General features: G+C 37.8%; 2 protein-coding genes and 1 long non-coding RNA gene across 6 annotated transcripts; 1 reads left to right on the forward strand and 2 right to left on the reverse strand.

Moving 5' to 3' along the window:
- The first annotated feature begins 1282 nt into the window (after positions 1–1282).
- LOC136266749 (uncharacterized) lies at positions 1283–3186 on the forward strand. Of its 4 annotated transcripts, none has more exons than XR_010706260.1 (10): positions 1283–1659; positions 1831–1867; positions 1918–2093; positions 2143–2199; positions 2331–2439; positions 2490–2629; positions 2680–2760; positions 2812–2899; positions 2953–3010; positions 3062–3186. It is a non-coding gene; the product is annotated as an uncharacterized lncRNA (long non-coding RNA). The 4 variants fall into 4 exon arrangements; XR_010706259.1 differs by having other exon boundaries at positions 1284–1659; positions 2255–2439; positions 2479–2629; XR_010706258.1 differs by having other exon boundaries at positions 1288–1659; positions 2143–2203; positions 2255–2439.
- A 673-nt stretch (positions 3187–3859) lies between these two features.
- On the reverse strand, positions 3860–5544 carry LOC136266739 (peroxiredoxin-6-like). Its single transcript, XM_066061762.1, has 5 exons — positions 5382–5544; positions 4603–4897; positions 4479–4552; positions 4326–4398; positions 3860–4132 (listed from the first exon to the last, which is right to left on the reverse strand). Exons 1-5 carry the CDS (start codon positions 5477–5479, stop codon positions 4001–4003), a joined length of 672 nt encoding a protein of 223 aa, XP_065917834.1. The 5' UTR covers positions 5480–5544; the 3' UTR covers positions 3860–4000.
- Positions 5545–8605: 3061 nt separating this feature from the next.
- Positions 8606–9997, reverse strand: LOC136266737 (peroxiredoxin-6-like). Its single transcript, XM_066061760.1, has 5 exons — positions 9817–9997; positions 9355–9643; positions 9209–9285; positions 9055–9127; positions 8606–8881 (listed from the first exon to the last, which is right to left on the reverse strand). The coding sequence occupies exons 1-5, from the start codon at positions 9936–9938 to the stop codon at positions 8756–8758; spliced, it is 687 nt and encodes a 228-aa protein (XP_065917832.1). The 5' UTR covers positions 9939–9997; the 3' UTR covers positions 8606–8755.
- Positions 9998–20086: the final 10089 nt, after the last annotated feature.

The raw sequence follows: 20086 nt of genomic DNA on the forward strand, positions 1-20086 counted from the left end.
CTAACTACACTGCTTCTCTGACTACTGTGACTGCTCTATTAGAGTATCTAGATCTTGACTGTTCTATTAGAGTATCTCGATCTTTTCTTGCAAGCATTGTCCCATAAAAGTTGGGGGGGGGGGGGGGGGGGGGGGGGGCATGGTCCTCCTGGCCCCCATCTCCACCGCCTATGTATTATAGGATTTGAAAACTGCACACTACTGCTTCCAGATAAGAAGTCATAATATGATGGGAGAATGTGTGCAGCACTGGTATGCTTGTCAAGTGAAGTAGCTGCAAATGGGGAGTCCAACCCATGCATGACTGTTCGTATTGTCCTTAGTCTCCTCATTGGAGCCATGCACCTATACACATACTCCAGCTACCACATACCCATCATGTGACTTAGTCATACCCATTTGATATGTTTTGTACCAACTTTAAACAGTTTATAGCTTTTCAAATTACAACAACGTTACATACAATGTATTAAAGTACTGATGTTAGTGTCCCTGACAAAATATTATGCCAATCAAACCCTACAGCCTTCATTGTGTCACTCCTTGATGACAATACATCATGTGAGCTGGGTCATGTGATCTTAACGAGTACTCGAGTACCAATTTTACTATCCGAGTACCAAAGTCCTTAACAAGTACTCAACAAGTATTATTATTAAAATTTTGCTTCCGCCCTAATTCAAACCAGAAGTACACAATACATATTGCAAATTGCAAGCCATTAATGTACAGCTATTGTTTAATTATTCCTTTATACTGACCCCCCAATATATATATATATACGTTCTCCAATATATACAATGCCACACAGTAAACAATGAGTAGTGAATCAGTACTGTGGCAAATAGTGAACTTCACTGCAAACACTGTGAAAAAAGAGGAATATAAGATGGTATATCTAATGGCTTAAACTATACAAATAATCTCAGCATAGTCTTGCATTATACTAACTATCTTATACTTTAGTATAAACCCCATCTTATATTATGGGAAACAGATTATACTTTAGTTTAATACACATTCTTTGTATGGCTTTGTTTACTTAACTAAATGTGATAACTTTTTAGCTTCACCATCAGATCTCATTATTGTCTTATTTTTATAGCTTCACCATCCCATGTGACTTAAGATTTTTTTTACTGTACCAAACAAAGTCATGATGATTTTACAATAAGTAGCTACACTTCTGTTAATCACTATAGCTAGCTAACTAGCTTCAGTTTGTTGTGATAATTTCATACACACGCATTTTCATATAGCAAAGCATATAATACCAGAAAAATTAATTATTCAATCTAAGAGTCATACAAATCTAGATTTTCTTGCACAGTTAGCACACCTGCAAAACTTCGTAGTAATGCTTGTCTAAAATTGAAGGGGTCAGTGGTGTGCGCATGCGTATTAGATGCAATTAAGTCGCCATCTTTGTCGCTATTGTTGTATCATAGGTTGTAAATGTGAGTGATATGGTGGTGTGCTCGGACGGTGTATCTCGCGGAGAGAGTGTGCGCGATCGGCGCCATCGCCCAATGAGCCACGATGATAGTTATGGACCACAACTGTACATCAGGCCCTGCTGGCCTGTCACAGTAGTGGTGAAGTGGCACGGCCAAGTGGACAATTCCTTCAATGGCAGCCATCAAAAACAGCTCTAGATGAGTAAGTATTAGACTAAAATGATAGCTTGTACGATAGACTAAAATGATAGCTTGTACGATAGGTTTGGCCGTATTAAATTGTTTATTGTGTATTGTATGACAATGGCCTGCAAATGATTCAACTTTGGTGTTGCTGTGTACGTATTACATGTTTTATATCCTGTTATCTCAGGTTATGGCGGATGACGAGTGGACACAGTTCATCAACGGTAAGAGTATGCATGGTCTGCTCTTATGATTTTGTATATTATCTCTTCAGAGGTACAGTTTCTTGTCGAACCTCTTGGTTCTACAGGCTGTCAGTGTACAACATCTGCAGTGTTAGTTTCCTTCAATGGCAGCTGCTTCCGTTTAAAGAATCTGGTAGCGACCATGTGTGGACTTTTTGGTTCTTTTTTCATGGAGTTGTTCAACGTCATCTAATTACTTACAGCTGTAAGTGCATTAAACCTGATTGTGTTTTTATTCATTTTCTTTTCAATAGGGTAGGAATTACAGACTTGGTCTCAGTTCTAGGAGATTCTTCGTATTGCTAACATCTGTAAGTAAGTACACTGAGAGTGTCCAGTATGCAATTTATATTTACCTTCGTTTAGGTTTGTGGAAACTGGTCTCATTTCTTCTGGGAACCGGTCTCATTTCTTCATGTTTTTCACTACTTTTTATCAACAGCTGACGGCTGCTACCTCGTCTGGCACTGTAAATGAGTTGAGTGCTTTCAAGAACCTGTTCCATCTTGTTTGTCCTTATTTCACTGACCATGCTTGTATTGCTAACAAAAGTAAGTTCACTGAGAGTATGCAAATTATATTATATTTAGTCTTGTTTCAGTTGTACTTAGTGATTACAAGATTCTTGGACTTGGTTATCAGTGTATCAGATGCTTCTTGTGAGCTTACGTACACATTAGCCCAACAAAGTCACATACTAAGTGGCTGTTTTATGTCTGGTTAGACTCACTGATAACACCTGTAAGTACACCAAGTAATCCAGAATATGAATTATTTTTGCCTCCTTTTAGGGTTGTGAGACCTGGTCTTATCAGACTTGTCATAGTTGTGCATGGATTGTCGGTCTCAGTTTTAAAAGATTGTTACAAACTGTAAGTACAATGATTGTTCAGTATACGCATTATATTTACCATCTTTAATAGAGTTGTGGGACCTAGCCGCCATTCTACATGGTAATGCTAGGTTTCCAGACAAGGTCTCGGTTTTATGAGATTCTTATTGTTACAAACTGTAAGTCCAACGATTGTCCAGAATAAACATTATATTTACCATTTTTGTATTAGAGCTGTGGGACAGTTCTACCAGATTGTCATAGAGTTCTACATAGTGATGATAATACAGGTAATTTGTAATGAAACTTGTGAATTGTATTTACTGTCTTACCTGCTGCAGTTGGATAAAGACTGATAAATGATGAAATTGATTTGATACTGTCATGGCCAAGGAGACATTGATTTACTAGCTGTACCTATTGTGGTTTTAACATATTTACAGAATTAAATTCATTACAAATATAATTATAGAAATTATTTAATTAAGGTAGCCACAGATTATAGGAAAGTAAAAAAGTACAGTAGTATAGTAATCAATATATGGTTGAAATAGGCTTAGTATAGTCTGATAATACACCACACTATACTAGTGATTTAATCTCTAATATATGACCGTCTTAATTGTAATCAATAATCTTGTTATAGTAAAGTCCTAATCTATTAATATATGCTGTACTATTTCATTCCAATACTAACATAATAAGACTGTTATAGACCTTATTATTCTGAGCTTTTTTCACAGTGAAATTCTTAGCAACGGTCACTAAAATGTACAGTGCTGCTCACTATTTGCCACAGTGTTCACTACTGTACATTCTCCAATGTATATGTACATTCTCCAAAAAAACATACTTGATCACATAATTAAATAGTTAAACCAAGAGTTCATAATATAAAAAGAGTTTTATATTATGAACTCTTATGCATGAAGACTAGAACAATGTAATGGTGATGCAAAGTGTTACCAAAGCAAACATCATCAGTTGAGCACATATATAAATTTAACCAGCTTTAGATTATGTAAACAGCCCTTTTAAGTTCTAATAGTGTTCAGTGTTTGCTGTTTCTAAAAGGTTTGTTTATTATTTTCACCTGTAGAGTCAGCATTTTAATTATGTTTACTGTTTACTCTGTTCAGTTATTGTGGTGAAACCAATAAATGAATATCATATAATATACATGCATTACATGTCATTTAAAAAGCTGATTCAATTCAACATAAATTACAACATCAATCAATATACCAGTAGTTAACATATCTGCACGACTTTGGTCTTTCTCAACGTTGTGCTTGTGGTATGATTCTCATGTATTTCTTTCCAGAGGGAACTTGCTTCAAAGCATACTGAGGGAACTTCATGCCAGCATTTTCCTCACTGACAGTGGCTGGAATCATACACTCATCACCAATCTGTGTAAGAGGAATCTTGTTCATTCTTGATACAAGACAACTACTATGACTGTTACAATAAAAAAAGAATCCCATCTAGTTATTCACTTAATGCCACATCATGGATTACATGCAGGCAGTTTAGCTGAAAGTTTTCAGAAATTTTAGTTTATGCCCTCTTTAACTTCAGTTAAGTATTTGCAGAGAAACTCACCTTCCAATTTGGTGGTGTTTCCACCTTCTTGTCAGCACACAACTGAAGAGAATCGATGAGTCTCAGTATTTCACTACAAAACAAATAAAAATAATATACGAAGCACAGAAATGAATATAGTTTTAAGCAAATGATAGCTACATTTGCACTTACTCAAAATTACGGCCAGTGGTTCCTGGATAAGTCAAGTTTGCTTTTAAGCGCCTGTCAGGTCCAACAATAAGTACCTATTGTTAGCAAATGACAAACGATGTTGCAGAACTCAGTATTAACCCACAGATCTGCCAGCCGGAGCCCGGCCACAATCAAAGTTCTGATCAAGGTCCTGTATTCCCAGATCAATAGTTAAATTTATTGGATCAGCAATTATTGGATAACCCAAAGTTGAGAGTTTGTTGTAGACCAGAATGTCCTTAATCCATTCATCTAGGTCCACTGAGCATTCAGCGTAGCACAAAGCAATACACTTCACGTTACGCTTTGTGAACTCTGGGATGAGGGAAGCTAGTGTTCCTAACTCCATAGTGCTGACTGGGCTGAAACCGGTTGGAACTGAAAACAGCATACCCCACCTGTGAAAAAATAAACACTCATCATGCAGTTATGCACCTATCAATGTTAAGCCCCACTACCCCCCTCCCGGGCTTACTAAGGGATTAATGGGGGATTTTTGCCGATTTGATCAGAAATTTTGCCCCACTAGTGGGGCATTTGACCGTTCGAAATTTTAGGCGTTTGCTTTAGCTTGCGAGCTATAAGAATTGATCTGTTTCCTAAAGTTTATTCCAGCGACGCTACATGGAGATTTGACCACTAGTTGTTCCCCAGTGGGTGGGGAATTTGATTTTTCAAAAAGTCAAATCCCCACCATTTCCCCCACTACGCCCGGGAGGGGGGAGGTGGGGGATAACATTGATAGGTGCATTAGCTACGGCTAGTGAACGGCTGTAGTCTAATGCATGCAGGCCAGTAGCAATGTCGTAAACTGCTATGGGCTGCTAAGATAGCGATTCTTGATGGAACACCGACTCCGGAACTGAGCCGCCACAAACTCACCTATCTCTCCAGTATTCGCACAGATTAATAGAACCTTCTGTAGTATTTATATCCGGCCAGTCGTCTGGAATTTTGTCTCCCAACCACACAGCCATCATAAAGGTCGTATCTAGCACTCGTGTATCAAGTTACACACGGTTGTAAGTGCATGTGAGCCCAATTAATTAGCTATGTACGACGTTCACGTGATCAGCAAATCCGCATTAGTTTAGTATGGCGGCGCCCACCCGTAAGTTGCAATTCTAGTCCCTCAAACTGCAGCCCGTCCACAATCCTGATGAGTTCCATCTATCCACCTCAAATACTCAAGAAGGGGCTCGCTTGGACATTGCCATGAATGGTTTTTGGGGTAGTCGTTCTGAGAGATGTTTTATTGATGTTCGTGTTTTTAATTCACTTGCCCCATCTAACAGTTCTTCATCAGTTTCTTCTACCTTTAAGAAGCATGAGAATATCAAGCGTCGAGCTTATGGTCAGAGAATTCGTGAGGTTGAGCTAGTCTGGCGCCGCCCGCCCCTTTGCATAAAGTAAGGGTCTAGTGAAATACAGATACTAAAACGCCCAGATTCGGCGCTAGCCAATTACTGCATGCCAATGACGTTCATTCAAAAATCGCCTTGGCAACACAATGCTTTTGTTCGAATTGAAGTACAATCATCTGACATTACGTGCACTGTCCAATTGAATTCCTTTTGAAATGATTAGGTATTTGTATCTCACCAGACCCTTACTTTATGCAAAGGGGCGGGCGGCGCCAGACTAAGGTTGAGCATGCTTCTTTTACACCTATCACCATGTCGGCAACACTGAGGGGGGTTGGCTCACGAATCCACAGTTTTCTATAAGCGTCTGGCTTCCCTCCTATCGGCTAAGTGGGGTGATGAATACTCTGTAGTCATGGGTTGGCTTCGGTGTTGTCTTGGCTTTTCTCTGCTCCGCTTGGCTATTCTGAGTGCATTCGAGGTGCGCGTTCATCCATTGGTGCTTACACTAGGGCTCCACCACCATTGGATTTAGTGCAAGTGGAGTCCCACTTGTCAGAGTAACATGCTGGCTGTGTTACTCTGCTTTTTCTTTTGTCTTTTAGAGTTGTCCAGCACGTGCCTTTGTGCTGGGGGTAGTAGGCAAGGGCAGTCCATCAAGCCCGGGTTAGGAAAAAAAATTTCTAGTCCCTCATAGCTAGTCAGATTCGTGCGTCAGCCGGAGTCTAAAGTGACATGCATGTGTACCTGACAGCTAATCACTCTAAATGCCACCTTGATACATGTAAATAATTTTCCTCAGTGTCAGGTGGGGCATGCCCCCAACCACCCTTCTCCTAGAAACAGCTTTTTGCAGCTTCAAGCTTCTTTGCAGTTCCATTGTCATTAGTATTTTCAATCTTGAAAAAGGTTATACCCCATTTTGATATATAATTGTCACCTCCCCTGTTGTGTAAATGATGGATGGCGTGAATTCTCTGCTACAGCCCTGAAGGAAGTATACAGCTGGACTGGCATAGAGGTCTTTGTAGGGATGCTTTTGCATACCACAAGTGCAGTAGTACCACAACTAAACCTATGGAGTTTTGGACTTATTTGGCAAAGACATCGCACCAAAGCCAGTCTCACAGCGCCTCCATGATGCCTTGGCAGTATTGGTGAGATCCAAAAGTGTCTTCAGAATGGCAAAAACACTTCATATAAGTTGCCAAAGATTTCTTTTACCAACGTACCATAATTAAACGAACAAGTAGCTACGTATACATGAAAGGGAGAATTAAGAATTATAAAGTTGGATTAGTGAGAGAGGTTGCCCTGCAGATATACAAGTGAACATTTAATCCCTATATGCACCAAGGAATAAACTTCCAAAGCAATTGATAAAGCACATATCTACAAAGTGTGTTGAGTAATCAATTCAGTTCTTAGTATTGGTGTACCCTACTAACACAATCTAATTTTTGTATCCTTATAGTTGGCATGGAAACCTTTATTAAATGGCGAATATCTTTACATCCCATTTTGTTCCTTTGTATGTAGTTATGGGGATGTGCACTAAAGGAGAGTCAACAGGAGTACTACAAATTAGGCCCTGGACAAGTGTCCTGATTTTCAAGGTGTACAGTTTTAAAAAAGGAGGTGTGCAAACAGTGTCATGGGACACACTTTGGTGTAACAGGGCACACTTTTTGTGTGTAAAGCACACTTCAGAGTAATGTCCAGTTTCACAAAATTGGTTTAAATAGCATCTGAGCATGGGCCACATGAAACCTCAGTAAATTCTGATTCATGCAGATAAAATACATATACGTAGTTATTATGTGTAGTTCAGTTCACACTCTTACACAAAATATCAAGGAGGTATAAATGTAGAAGCTCCAACGTTTGGTTAACAGAAATAGTTTTATGCAGTGTCATGTCAAAGTTAGGTATTCCAATAAATTACAAAAAATCATGAAATTTTAGATATCTCTTTTTAAAAAGCAGTGTACGTATGTGAAAATATTCCTGAGGGTATGCAAGTCTCCATACCCCCATAGATAATATAATTATTTCTGTTCCATATACTTCAAATTCTACTGTGTAAATTACATTGTGCCTTCCTTCCTTTGGCTTGCATGCTTGACCACTCCCAACTATTATTTCATTTGAGGAGAAGTAGAGAAAACAAGTGCATGCACCATCAATTTTAAAATGCAAAATTCCTACCAAATGAGACTTTCCTGAGTTTATAGTTTGCCCTCCCCTATAATGATCTTTGTCACTTTGCTGGCCATGGTTGCAACTAGTTTCTTTAATATCAATTCATACAGATTGGATAATTTTTCGGTTGAGATCCCTTGACATTCAAATTTCACAACCACACCACTGCATTTACCCTGCATCTTTTGTGAATTGTCACTGCTGCCACAGACTGATGATCATGACATGACTAACAATGCTCAATAAAAATTGTTACCAAATTTAGTCTCAGAATTCAGAATTTTTAAGGTTTTCCCGTAAGGGCATGCCCACAGATCCTCCTTAGATAGAGCATACTCCACAGTTATATCAACCAATTTACCTACTTTCTCACCCTCAAATACTGTACCTTTTGCTCCCTTTCTGAAATCCTGGACATCCAGGCTATATATTATGTACAGAGCCACCTTAAATTATAGGATATTAAGTAGTGTTGTTTCTTGTTTTAAAAGAGTAAAATCAGCACTTACTTAAAATGTGTTTGTTCCAATCCCATTTTCACTTCATCCTTTATGGTTAAATCAATAAAATGGACACTGTATAACACCATGTCTATATACCTTTTTTACGATAAATTTATGTATTGATTATAGTTCAACATTGCAACATTATTATTACGCAAGTAACATATCTGCACGACTTTGGTCTTTCTCAACATTGTGGTATGATCCTCATGTATTTCTTTCCGGAGGCAACTCGCTTCAAAACATACTGAGGGAACTTCATGTCAGCGTCTTCCTCACTGACAGTGGCTGGAACCATACACTCATCACCAATCTGTGTAAGAGGAATCTTGTTCATTCATGATACAAGACAACTACTATGACTGTTATAAGAATCCCACTTAATGCCACAACATGGATTACATGCAGACAGTTTAGCTGAAAGTTTTCAGAAATTTTAGCTTATGTCCTCTTTAACTTCAGTTAAGTGTTTGCAGAGAAACTCACCTTCCAATTTGGTGGTGTTTCCACCTTCTTGTCAGCACACAGCTGAAGAGAATCGATGAGTCTCAGTATTTCACTACAAAACAAAATCAATATATAACACACTGTAATGAATAGCTAAGCAAATGATAGCTACATACATATACTATATACTCACTCAAAATTGCGGCCAGTGCTTGGTGGATAGATAAGGGATGCCTTTATGTACTTGTCTGGTGGTCCAACAATAAATACCTGTTGTTAGCAAAATTAATGATAAACAATTAAGTGACAAAAAGGTTACATAGCTTAATATTCACTCACAGCTCTACACCCCTCGATTCTGTCATCTACTGTAAGGTCCTCTATTCTCAATTCGATACTGTGGTCACCCCCATCAGCGATTATTGGGTAATCAAAAGTTGAGACTTTGTTGTAGGCCAGGATGTCCTTAATCCACTCATTGAGTCTGTCCACTGAGGGTTCCTTATAGCACAAAGCAATACATTTCACTTTACGCTTATTGAACTCTGGGATGAGGGAAGCTAGTGTTCCTAACTCAATAGTGCTGACTGGGCTGAAAACATTCGGAACTGAAAACAACATACCCCACCTGTGAAAAAATAAACAGTCATCAGTTACACAGTCATGGCTACATGGCTACAACAAACTTATAAAGGGCTGTGGTCAGCTATTGAATAAGGATACGAGCTGCTAAGGTGCTCTAAGCAGCGGCTCTTGGGTCAGTCTTAGTGGAACAACTCCGGTGAACCACCACAAACTTACCCATCTCCCCAGTATTGATGCAGCATAACCTTCCCTATTGTTGTAACGCACTTCAAATTGGGAAATGATTCTCCCAACCTTAAAGTGTTCAGCTTATCGTCGTATTTACTAGCACTCATCATCAACTTCTGGTCTACAGTATGAACTCATCCAACCTTGCATAAATAGTCACGTGATCTTATTCGTGATCAATTTTTTTGCGAACCGCAAGCTAGCAGGGCTAGCTCGCAAAATTTTTACTCAGAGCACCTTCCTTGCAGAACACTGCGATGATATTGATTGCAACGTAGAGTTTTAAAGTTAGTGATCACATACTCGTGTTTTACTGTATACCGGCTCGAGCTGGTGTAGTAATGAAAACACCAAGAAGATGGCTGTACGTATATTCTAAGGCTGCTTTCCACACTTCATTAATGCACTTGTCAATTTCATGCCCCCCCACCCCCGAGCGTCCCCACACCCCAGATAGGGATTTGACATTGCTTCTTGTCCCCACCCCTGGGGCCGCAATTGACAGTTGTCAAATTCACTGACCGATTTTCGGTAGTTGCATTTCTAAGCAATAAAATTGCACTTGCTATAATTTTACTAGCTAGCTACAGGGCAGGTTTATTACTAGTCGCATACATGAAATATTCGCTTAGTCATCCTTGAGGTGTTGTCAAATCCCCTACTATGGGGGTGGGGACATTGTGGGGATTTGACAGCCGATTTTGCCCCAGTAGTGGGGAATTTGACACCACGATTTGTCAAATCCCCGGCCCCACGGGGGGGCGTGAAATTGACAAGTGCATAACGAGAGATTGTACAACCTGATAACAATTTACACAAACCATAACAACCCTCCATGCATGTATTCTATTGCGGCCCATATGTATAGCCTTGTATGTGATACTGGCTTTTGTAATCTCAGTACTAGTGCGAGTTCATCTCATTTTGATAACTTGATACAAGTTAGATCATACAGTTAGGATGCATAGTTTTATAGGAAATAGTAGAGGTGGTGTGTGCGCATGTGCATACTGTATGTTTTTGTGTGCTGTATGCATAATAATAATGCCAGTGTACCTCGCAGTGTATGTATGTATGTATGCACGCATTTGTTACTGAGCTGTAGTTGGGTGGGCTGCTTCCCAAATTGATACCATGTGAGTACAGTTTCTTGCTCAAGGAAACAACAACAACGGGAACCTTTCGATTACCAGGCCCAATACTATAGCCACTTGGCTATGCTTACACACACGCGCGCGCACACACACACACACAAACACACACTGGAACAATGTGAGCATGAGTAAAGCTTAAGGAAACAATAACACCAATTTGGCATAACCATATGCATACAAGCATCAAACCGGGAACCTTTTGATTACCAGGCCAATACTTTAGCCACTTGGCTGTGCTGCCTCATGCATGTACACACACACACACACGTATGCGCGCGCGCACACACACACACACACAAGTAACACATATAGATAATGAGTTGTTTTGTTCATTTTTATCTGCTCTACCAGTTAGGCACTGGTGGATGAACACTTATGACAGCATCCCTGTTCCCAACCATGTCATGCAGACCAAACATGGGTTCCTTTTATTGGCTAATTACAAAGAAAGAAAAACATGGTTTTAAAATAAGGGGAGATACTCAAGATAGTGTTGTTCCAGTATCAGCTAGTTACATGCATTACAGCTCTAGTTCCAGTTTTGGCCTTTAAAATTACAGTTCTAGTTCCAGTTCAGGAACCATGACATCTAGAATTATTCTTCAATTTCTAGAACAACACTTATTTAACTTAAGTATTACCAAGAGCCCATAATGAATTATGGATACTCACTATTAAGTTATATATGCTAGTCTTGCCAGGTTTAATTATTTCATGCACGTAGCTAATACTGTAGTTATCAGCATTATTATACAAACAACTATAACACTAAAATAGGGTGGTACTAAAAGACTTGTCAAACACTTAACAATGTGACTGAGCCAGCATTGCATTTGGCATTCTCTTCTGATATTATAGTTGATCAGTTGTTTCAAGCAGTGTTTTAGCATGTGCATACATGGTTGTACGTAATACATACAGTTTTTATGAAATTATATATTTCATTACGTGTTTGTCAGCACATAAAATTCTGGTCTTGTAAAGAACATGCATAAAATCTCATTGGAAAATGCTGTATGGTTACAACCAATTCCAGTTCCAGTATTAGTTCAAGTACTTGAGTTATAGTTCCAGTTTGAAGAAAACAAAATTATCCAATTCCAGTCTTAAGGAAAGCAAAATTATTGTTCCAGTGCCAGTTCTAGAACTGGAACTGGAATACAATGGGTTGGAACTGGAATTATTTTAGTTCCAGTACTGAGAACTGGAACAACACTAACTCGAGAACATTTTGGCCAGCCCATTGCATCTACTCACTGCCTGTTCTTTAGTATAGGGTGAGGGATTGGAAAGGAGGTTGTCAGTATAGTCAGTTTTGTGGCTCTGAATGATGGTTTTGCTGGTCACCTTTCCAACCATCTAATGTTACAGTATATGCTGTATGTGTGGGTACTTTGTGCCTGTATAGGTGAAGTAACACAAAGCAGTTGAAGGAGCTGATAACCAGTCAGTAATGTCAACTTGTTTCCAAATGCCACGTTCATAGGAGGTGAAAGACTGAGTGCCCTCACCTTCACCTAGTAGCACTTGCAGTTCTACCCCAGAGGAAAACTGACTCAGCACCCAAGTAGTGCAGTTCATTAGTAGGTGTAATCTTGTATATACATACATGGCAGCTTTTGTTGTCAATGTTGTGAATCTGTCTGTATGTTTCTGTGTCTGTGCATGTGCGTGCATGTGTGCGTGTGTGTGTGAGATGGTAAAGGATTTCACTTATTTGGGTTCGAATCTGTCATCTGATGGTGAAACTACTTGTGAGGTTAATAGTCAGATTGCCAAAGCATCTAAAGCATTTTGGCTCCCTGCAGATGTCAATATTATCCAATCATAACTGTCTACAATGCAGTAGTCATTTTCATCTTGTTGTATGGTGCTGAAACATGGACACTAATAATGCCCCAGATGTGCATAGTTTTCCACAATCATTGTGTCTGTACCATCCTTGCATTATCAAGATACCAACAGTGGAATGAACATAACTACTCAACAATTGTCAGCTCAGTTTGGCACGCTTCGGTCAATTTCTGATTGCCTTTTGGAGAGGAGATTGCGATGGTTAGGCCATGGATAAGGGCCGCACCCCTAAACAACTCCTGTTTGGTCAACTGATGCAAAGCCGGCCATTCCATGGACCTAAGAAGAGATGGCATGATGAGGTAGTGGGTGATTTGCATGCCATGGGTGTTGGGGATGAATGGTTCCGGTTGTGTCAGATTGTAAGCAGTGGTCAGAGATGTGTTCCAGAGCTGTTGAAGTTCTGGCACAAAACAGAGGGACAATTAATTACTTGTGCTGCTAATGTTTTTTCCAACATAGGGACTTTTTACTGTGTTTGTGGCCGATGTTTCAGGCGAAAGGGTGACTTAACAAGACATTGTAACTTTTGTGGGGCTAGCAACTTGTTACTGGTTCAGGAGGAGTCCCAGAACTTTGCCATCATGGTTCACTGTTCTGTGGGCAGCTGCCAAGTGACCAAGTGTGTGTGTGTGTGAGTGAGTGTGTGTTTGTGTGTGTGTGTGTGTGTGTGTGTGTGTGTGTGTGTGTGTGTGTGTGTGTGTGCATGAACTTATTAAAATAGACCTGACTGTTGTATTAAGGTGACTGCTCTATTAGGGTATCTTGATCTTTTCTGAATACCTTACTAACCCACACTGGAGCTGCCCCTGGATGGACTCTTACTAATGTAGACAGTGAGTTGAACTAAAAATAACATATTAATTGCAAAAAAAACTTCATTCATCTAGATATGCGAAATGTTAGCTAGCTTTTCAGTTAAGTCATCAGATGTTGGTGTTTATCAGTGTGCTTACTAACAATAGTCCTATGTGGACACTGGGTAGGAGTATTAACATAGATGCTGTATTTGGTAAGTAACATTACTATAACATGGTAATTCACTGTATCAAATACTGTAGGATTGATGATAGATAATGTATCCAACACATTCTTATAAAATTAAAATTAATGGCATTCCATGTAACCACCAAATTTATATCAAAAGTATATGTGACCGGATTTGCAAAAAGGTACCTTTTCCACACATTTTACATACTAGCAAACAAAATGATATAACATTTGACTCCTTACACTGATTAACTTGCACTTGGTATCAAAATGCAGCCAGATACTGTAGCTACACTCATAGAAAATTTCAGGCAATGGTATGCTGTGATTAAAAAGTTATGAAGCTTCAAAGTTTAAAATATGGGTCAAATTTTGTGTGTGAAAAAGGTACCTTTTCGCAAATCCAGTCACATATTATTGTACATTGCATATATTTAGCATAGTAAAATTAATAACAGTTTGTTTAATCATAGATTATAGACACATAATCTATAGTTTAATTAATCTTTTTGAAATCTGGTTTCTGAAAAGCTAATGAATCAGTTAAAACCTGCACATAACGTGTATAACACTGCACTTGCCTGTTGTACCATCACACAACACACTATGGAATGCATACAGTCTCTTACAGACATATATAACATTTTTGATGAAATTTTAGTAGATAGAATGATGTGCTGTTTTTATCAGAAGTAAAATTACACTGGATAGAGGAACATTTAAAGCATTGATGAATTTGGCAAATGAACAACTGTTACATTTTTCACTTCCAAATATTTGTACATTGAAATGGGACTCTCAAGGCAGCTTGCTACACCAGACTAGAATAATGGAAAATGCCATCATGAGGTCGGTACTATAAACATTAATACAAACCAGCCTACAACCAGGTGCCTTACTGCTGGATAGAGGAACATTTAAACCATTGATCTTTTTACTTAAATCGCTTTCATAAGGCCATGAAAAGTTAATTGTATGTTTCTGGTTTCCTTCCTGGTAATTTTTCATTTTTTTACTGAACGAATTGTGCAATCACCAAATAATAATTTGTAATATTTTATCTCCATTGAAAGGTTTTCATGTCTTGTAAACACTCTTTCCTTATAAAGATGCACTAACTTTATACAATAACTTTGTTTTTCCCAATAATTCCATGTACTGCTATGTCAAATGTAGTGTACCATATCCAAAAAATGCCAAAAAATAAAAATGCCTGGTCGCCTGGTCAATTTTGAGGAAATGGTAGGACCAGAAACCTATAATTAGTGGTTTTTGAAGTCCTCATTATCTTCCAAAGACCAAAGCATTTTATGCATACCATTTTCTGAGGTACTATATAAGCCTATACACATAAGCAGAAAATGAAAATTTGGCAAATTGCAGTAGGGATCATGCCTTAATTGCATACTATAAATCAGCTAATGCAACATTCAGTCATGCTAACTGTGGTGACATATTCCTTGGTGGAGTTTAGTAAACCCCTGTGGATTTTACACACTACTTTAGAGCATTAAGAAATTGAGACTTCAGGTTTACAAAACATGTGGTCAATCACGAAACTGTGATGGGACACATTTTAAGCTTTTATCCTAGTTAAGGAATGATTTTTTCACATGACAGCAACCTCATTAATTTAGCATAATTATTAGGCCGTGTTAAAAGACCTGCTAGCAGGTTCTTAAAATGATTTAAAAACCGACGTGCAGGGTGTGAAGTACACTGGCCGTGCTGAGCATGGCTTTATCTAACGGGGTCTGGGACTGGGACGTGCTTCCAACAGGAAAATTTGCAAATATAGCCTACTAATGCAACATATAAGTAGAAGGGATATACATATACAGTAGCTGTTTTTAAATAGGAAAATGTGGGGTAAGGGCACAGCCCTCAGATGTTTTATAGCTATGTTAACTTTATAAATGTTTACATTTCACTATAATTAATGTTTTAGTCGCAAGAGGAAGTATTTCAATCGAAGTATGAAGTTTGTATCACTAACTACTGCATATTTAACTAAAAGAAAGTTATTCTCAGAACAGTGTTTGATGTCATGTGATTTCATAGTATATGTAAAAGGTATAGAATCTTAACTTTCAAGCATTTCGTAGAATGTTTGACACAAGATGAGATAGCAGTATACAGGTCAAGAAGAAGGGGTTCAACTTCAGTGGTATTTATTCCTTATAGTTTTAATGATGGATGTTTATTAGAGTAGTTAACTATTCTATTGAGTACTGTAATTTGCTTTTTCTTCGGTTTAAAATAATTTTCGTATGCAAAATTTGTACGAAAATTTCTTGCATGAAAATTTTTATACCAGATTGAGCTACTCTAATGGAGCAGTCATTTACGTAAATCATACAAAAATATTTTTACATGAAAATTTTTATCATGAAAATTTTTTGCACAAAAATAAAACGAATTACGGTATTTCAATTTTTATCTGGTTTTATAATTTTTACCCCTCTAGTTAATACCTAGAAGAAATCAACTCTTCCTTTGTTGCTCTTTCCATCTTTTCCTTGCTTGTGTATGCTTAAGATACAATTGTACCTGTATTTTAGCTTCCACTATCACTTTAGTTATATAGCACATAGTAAAATTTAGGTGGGGTGCATGGGGTGCTTCAGTACCCCATGTACTCCACCTAAATCTGCTCTTGGCTATATAGGTGTAGAAAAAGTTTTTAATTTTGGTGCAGTTTAATTATGTCTAAAATTTGCAGTAAAAAATACACTAAATCTATCAGCACTTCACACTTTTTACAGGGATTTATACTTCATAATCAGGCTATAGTATGAAACTCAAATAAAGGGGTTTACCAAAAACTAGCTATATCCATGAACAACGAGATCAATGTAGAAGTAGTTAATCCTTGCCATTTGTATGTGCATTTTCTACAGAAAACTGATTGTTATAACTGAAACATTCAGTCCAGTTTACACATACTGTACACTGCTCTTCAATTAAATCAAAGCACAAGCAAATAGAAGTTAGAGACAATGTATTTTGTACAGTTAGACAGACATATATGCAAGCTTTTCGCTATACTCAACAAGGAAGAAGTAATGGCTGTAAATGGTCATCGATAGTACATGACTAGGTTACATGGTTGCTGAGTGTAGAAAAGCTTTTATATTTTAAATTGCATATGTATATGACCGTATATTCAGTATTGCCACTAACATCTATAAGCATGGCATGGAGAAAATGGCTGAGGAATGGACTAGGTTCTTCACTCAACAACCAAGTAACCTAGTCAAATACAATTAATTCATTCCTCAGTGAGCCATTTTCTCCATATCATGCCTATGAGTGTTGATTTCAAGGAAATGGCAATACCGAGTATACAGGGCCAGAGCCCAGAGAGTGGTCAGGCTATCCAGGACTGCACTCTACTTTTCATTGGCAAGATCTTATGTGACAAATCAGAGATTATCTGCTTTCATGTGATACTCAACTCAAGCTAGGGGAGTCTGGTGGCATACTCCCTCACGAAAGTTAAAAATGCTCTGATCATGAAATGGCATATCTGGAGGCTATTTTACATACAAATTCTTTTCCTGCTCTTTGTTAACACCAAGGAGGAAAATTTGTGCTACAGTATACCAATTAATTCAACTTCATATCTGGCTAGTAGCTAATTTTACTTTCATGATACCAATGAAAATGCATCAATTAACCTAATTCTTTGAAGCATATTTGGTTACAATTGCTGATCAATTAGCCCAATTCAATGCCAAGCATGCATGTAGGTGAGTTACTGGAACTTTTTAAAAGTAATTTGAAGACAACTAACATAGATGTAATGGCTCAGACCAAGCTAGAACAGTGGCTATGTTCTATACTAAGACTGCTCTTAGACTATTTCAAAGTGATGTGGCCAATACCAGACCTTGGGCTCCATGCACCACCACAAGCTATATTATGCAGCAAACACATTAGGTTGTTGGTTGAGAGCTGACAATGAGACAAGGTGGTCCAGCAATTTTACTTAAGCTATTCTGTAAATTACTATGCAACATAGGCACATATTCAAGTTTAGTTGCTTACCTAATTTTTTCACTATTATGGTGCACCAGTTGTAGGAATGTTTGTAACAAGTGTGCTGCTTTCATGCATTGCATAAGGAATTGTGTAGGAAAGTAATTGTGTGTGTGTTTTACTGGTGCGTACACACCTTGTAGAACATCTTCACTGTTAAGTGTCTCCTCATTGGATGACTATATTATTCGTGAATCTGCAGTCATTTAAAGGATGGAGATTCAGATTAAGAATTCCACTGAACATCATGCACGAGGTGCAACTGCCATAAAGGCTCAAGAAAGCCGAAAATGCTGTCTAGATTTGAAGAGGAACAGTAAAACGTGATATACACTCTAATAGAGAAGTCATGACATTGTCCTGAAATGCACTAAAAGAAATGAGTAGTTAATCAGGTCTTCAAGTAGCAATTATAGTTTCCGATTACAATCATGATGAACTCCATGGTTGCAGTTTAACATGTTGGTGCTGAAGTATTAAGGGACAGAATCAATTGAAATAAGAATGAAGCTCATGTGGATATGAATGAATTTCCGTTAAAGTGTTTACGCATCTTATAATTCCTGATGAAAAGAAAGAAAGATGAACTTATTCGTTGTATGTTCTTGATATTAAATTTGGTGATCTGATTTGAGTCATACATGCTGTTATTGTACTGTATTTCCTCCCTTGTAGCTAGCTATAAATTACAGCTTGCTTACCACTGAAAGGGAAGTTGTGGCAAGAGATACCATAGATACCATATAGCTACTTACTTTCCAACAAAAAATATACTGTATCTATAATATATGGGTAAGCCTATTATAGCCAATCTTTCCAATACACTATTTCCATTCAATAGGACAGTCTACAGCAGTGCAAATTATAAGGCAGCAAAATGGCAATTAAAGGTACTACTAGGTTGTGGAACAAGTTTATGCATTCAAATAAGTCTATAATTCTATTAAAGCATTTTATACAATTACATGCATGTCCGAACTCTGGACTAAGTTTCCTGAAAAGCTGAAATTATTCTGCTAGCACTTGATTTCTGGACCTATACACTATGCTCAAAATTATCCTAGTATAACTGTGGACATGATGGTGAGTGTGAGTTGACATCTATTTGTCTGATATAACATTGTTGGCTAAAGGTAAAAGTTGCAGTCTTACCACTATCATATGCTATACTAAGAACAAAAAAATTTGCTGATATGAAAAAAGTTTAATGTGCAACTTTGCATAAACTAAAAGCCTTCAAAAGTTGTAATTTAATATGCTTGCTAGTCATAGTGAGACTTACAATTCTCATAAAATTACGTGAATTTAATTTACTTCTACAAACCAAAATTAATAAACTAATGCTATTTTAACAATGTTATGTTCAACTAGCCATGACCAATTTCAAGGGAAGGCATGGGCTGGGAGCATGTAACCCAACCTACTTTATCTTCAAAACAAAGAACTGAGAACAAAATTTTTATACAATAATTTATTAGCACAACAAATGATTGGAATAGTTTACATATTTATATTAATTTTACTAGCATTAATACCTACACAGGACCATCTCCACATTTACACATTTTAATGTAAAGCAAACATCATCATCCCCATTCATGTAGCTACAGTATGCAGCATGCATGTCAATGTCACTTAAAAAACTTGAGGTTGCATTATGTCATCCTGCAAAGTGCACTGAAATGCAGGTAAGTTATACAACAGAACTACATGTAGCTAAGACAACTGTATTGTGCATATAATAATTTTTAGGATACAGGTGCAAGCTACATAATTATACGGTGCTAGTAGCACGTATCGTGCAGACCATAAGGCCATATACATGTAACACCATTTATACATGACCTTTAACATACTGACAACAATAAAATCAATTTTGTACATAGCGTGTAGCATGTACGTAGGCTGCACTGATACCTGACAATACAGTGCAGGACTACAGTGTAGGGCTTGTCTCATTGTGTACGCATGTTACACACTTAATCCTAAATTAGTGGCAAAAAGTTAATTCCTGTAAACTCAAGTAGTAAAACATCAACACATTTGTATGCCTCATGCTTTATATTAATGTAGTACCCAACCTTATACCATCCTGTTATTGAAGCATCTAAAGTACAAAGTGAATCATTTGCACACATCACATACAGGTGCAAACTATCTGTGCGGTGCCAGTGATACATGTGCTATTGTACAGATTACATGCACTATATACATCTATG

The sequence above is a fragment of the Dysidea avara genome, chromosome 9 (assembly GCF_963678975.1).
Source record: "Dysidea avara chromosome 9, odDysAvar1.4, whole genome shotgun sequence".
NCBI classification, from domain to species: domain Eukaryota; kingdom Metazoa; phylum Porifera; class Demospongiae; order Dictyoceratida; family Dysideidae; genus Dysidea; species Dysidea avara.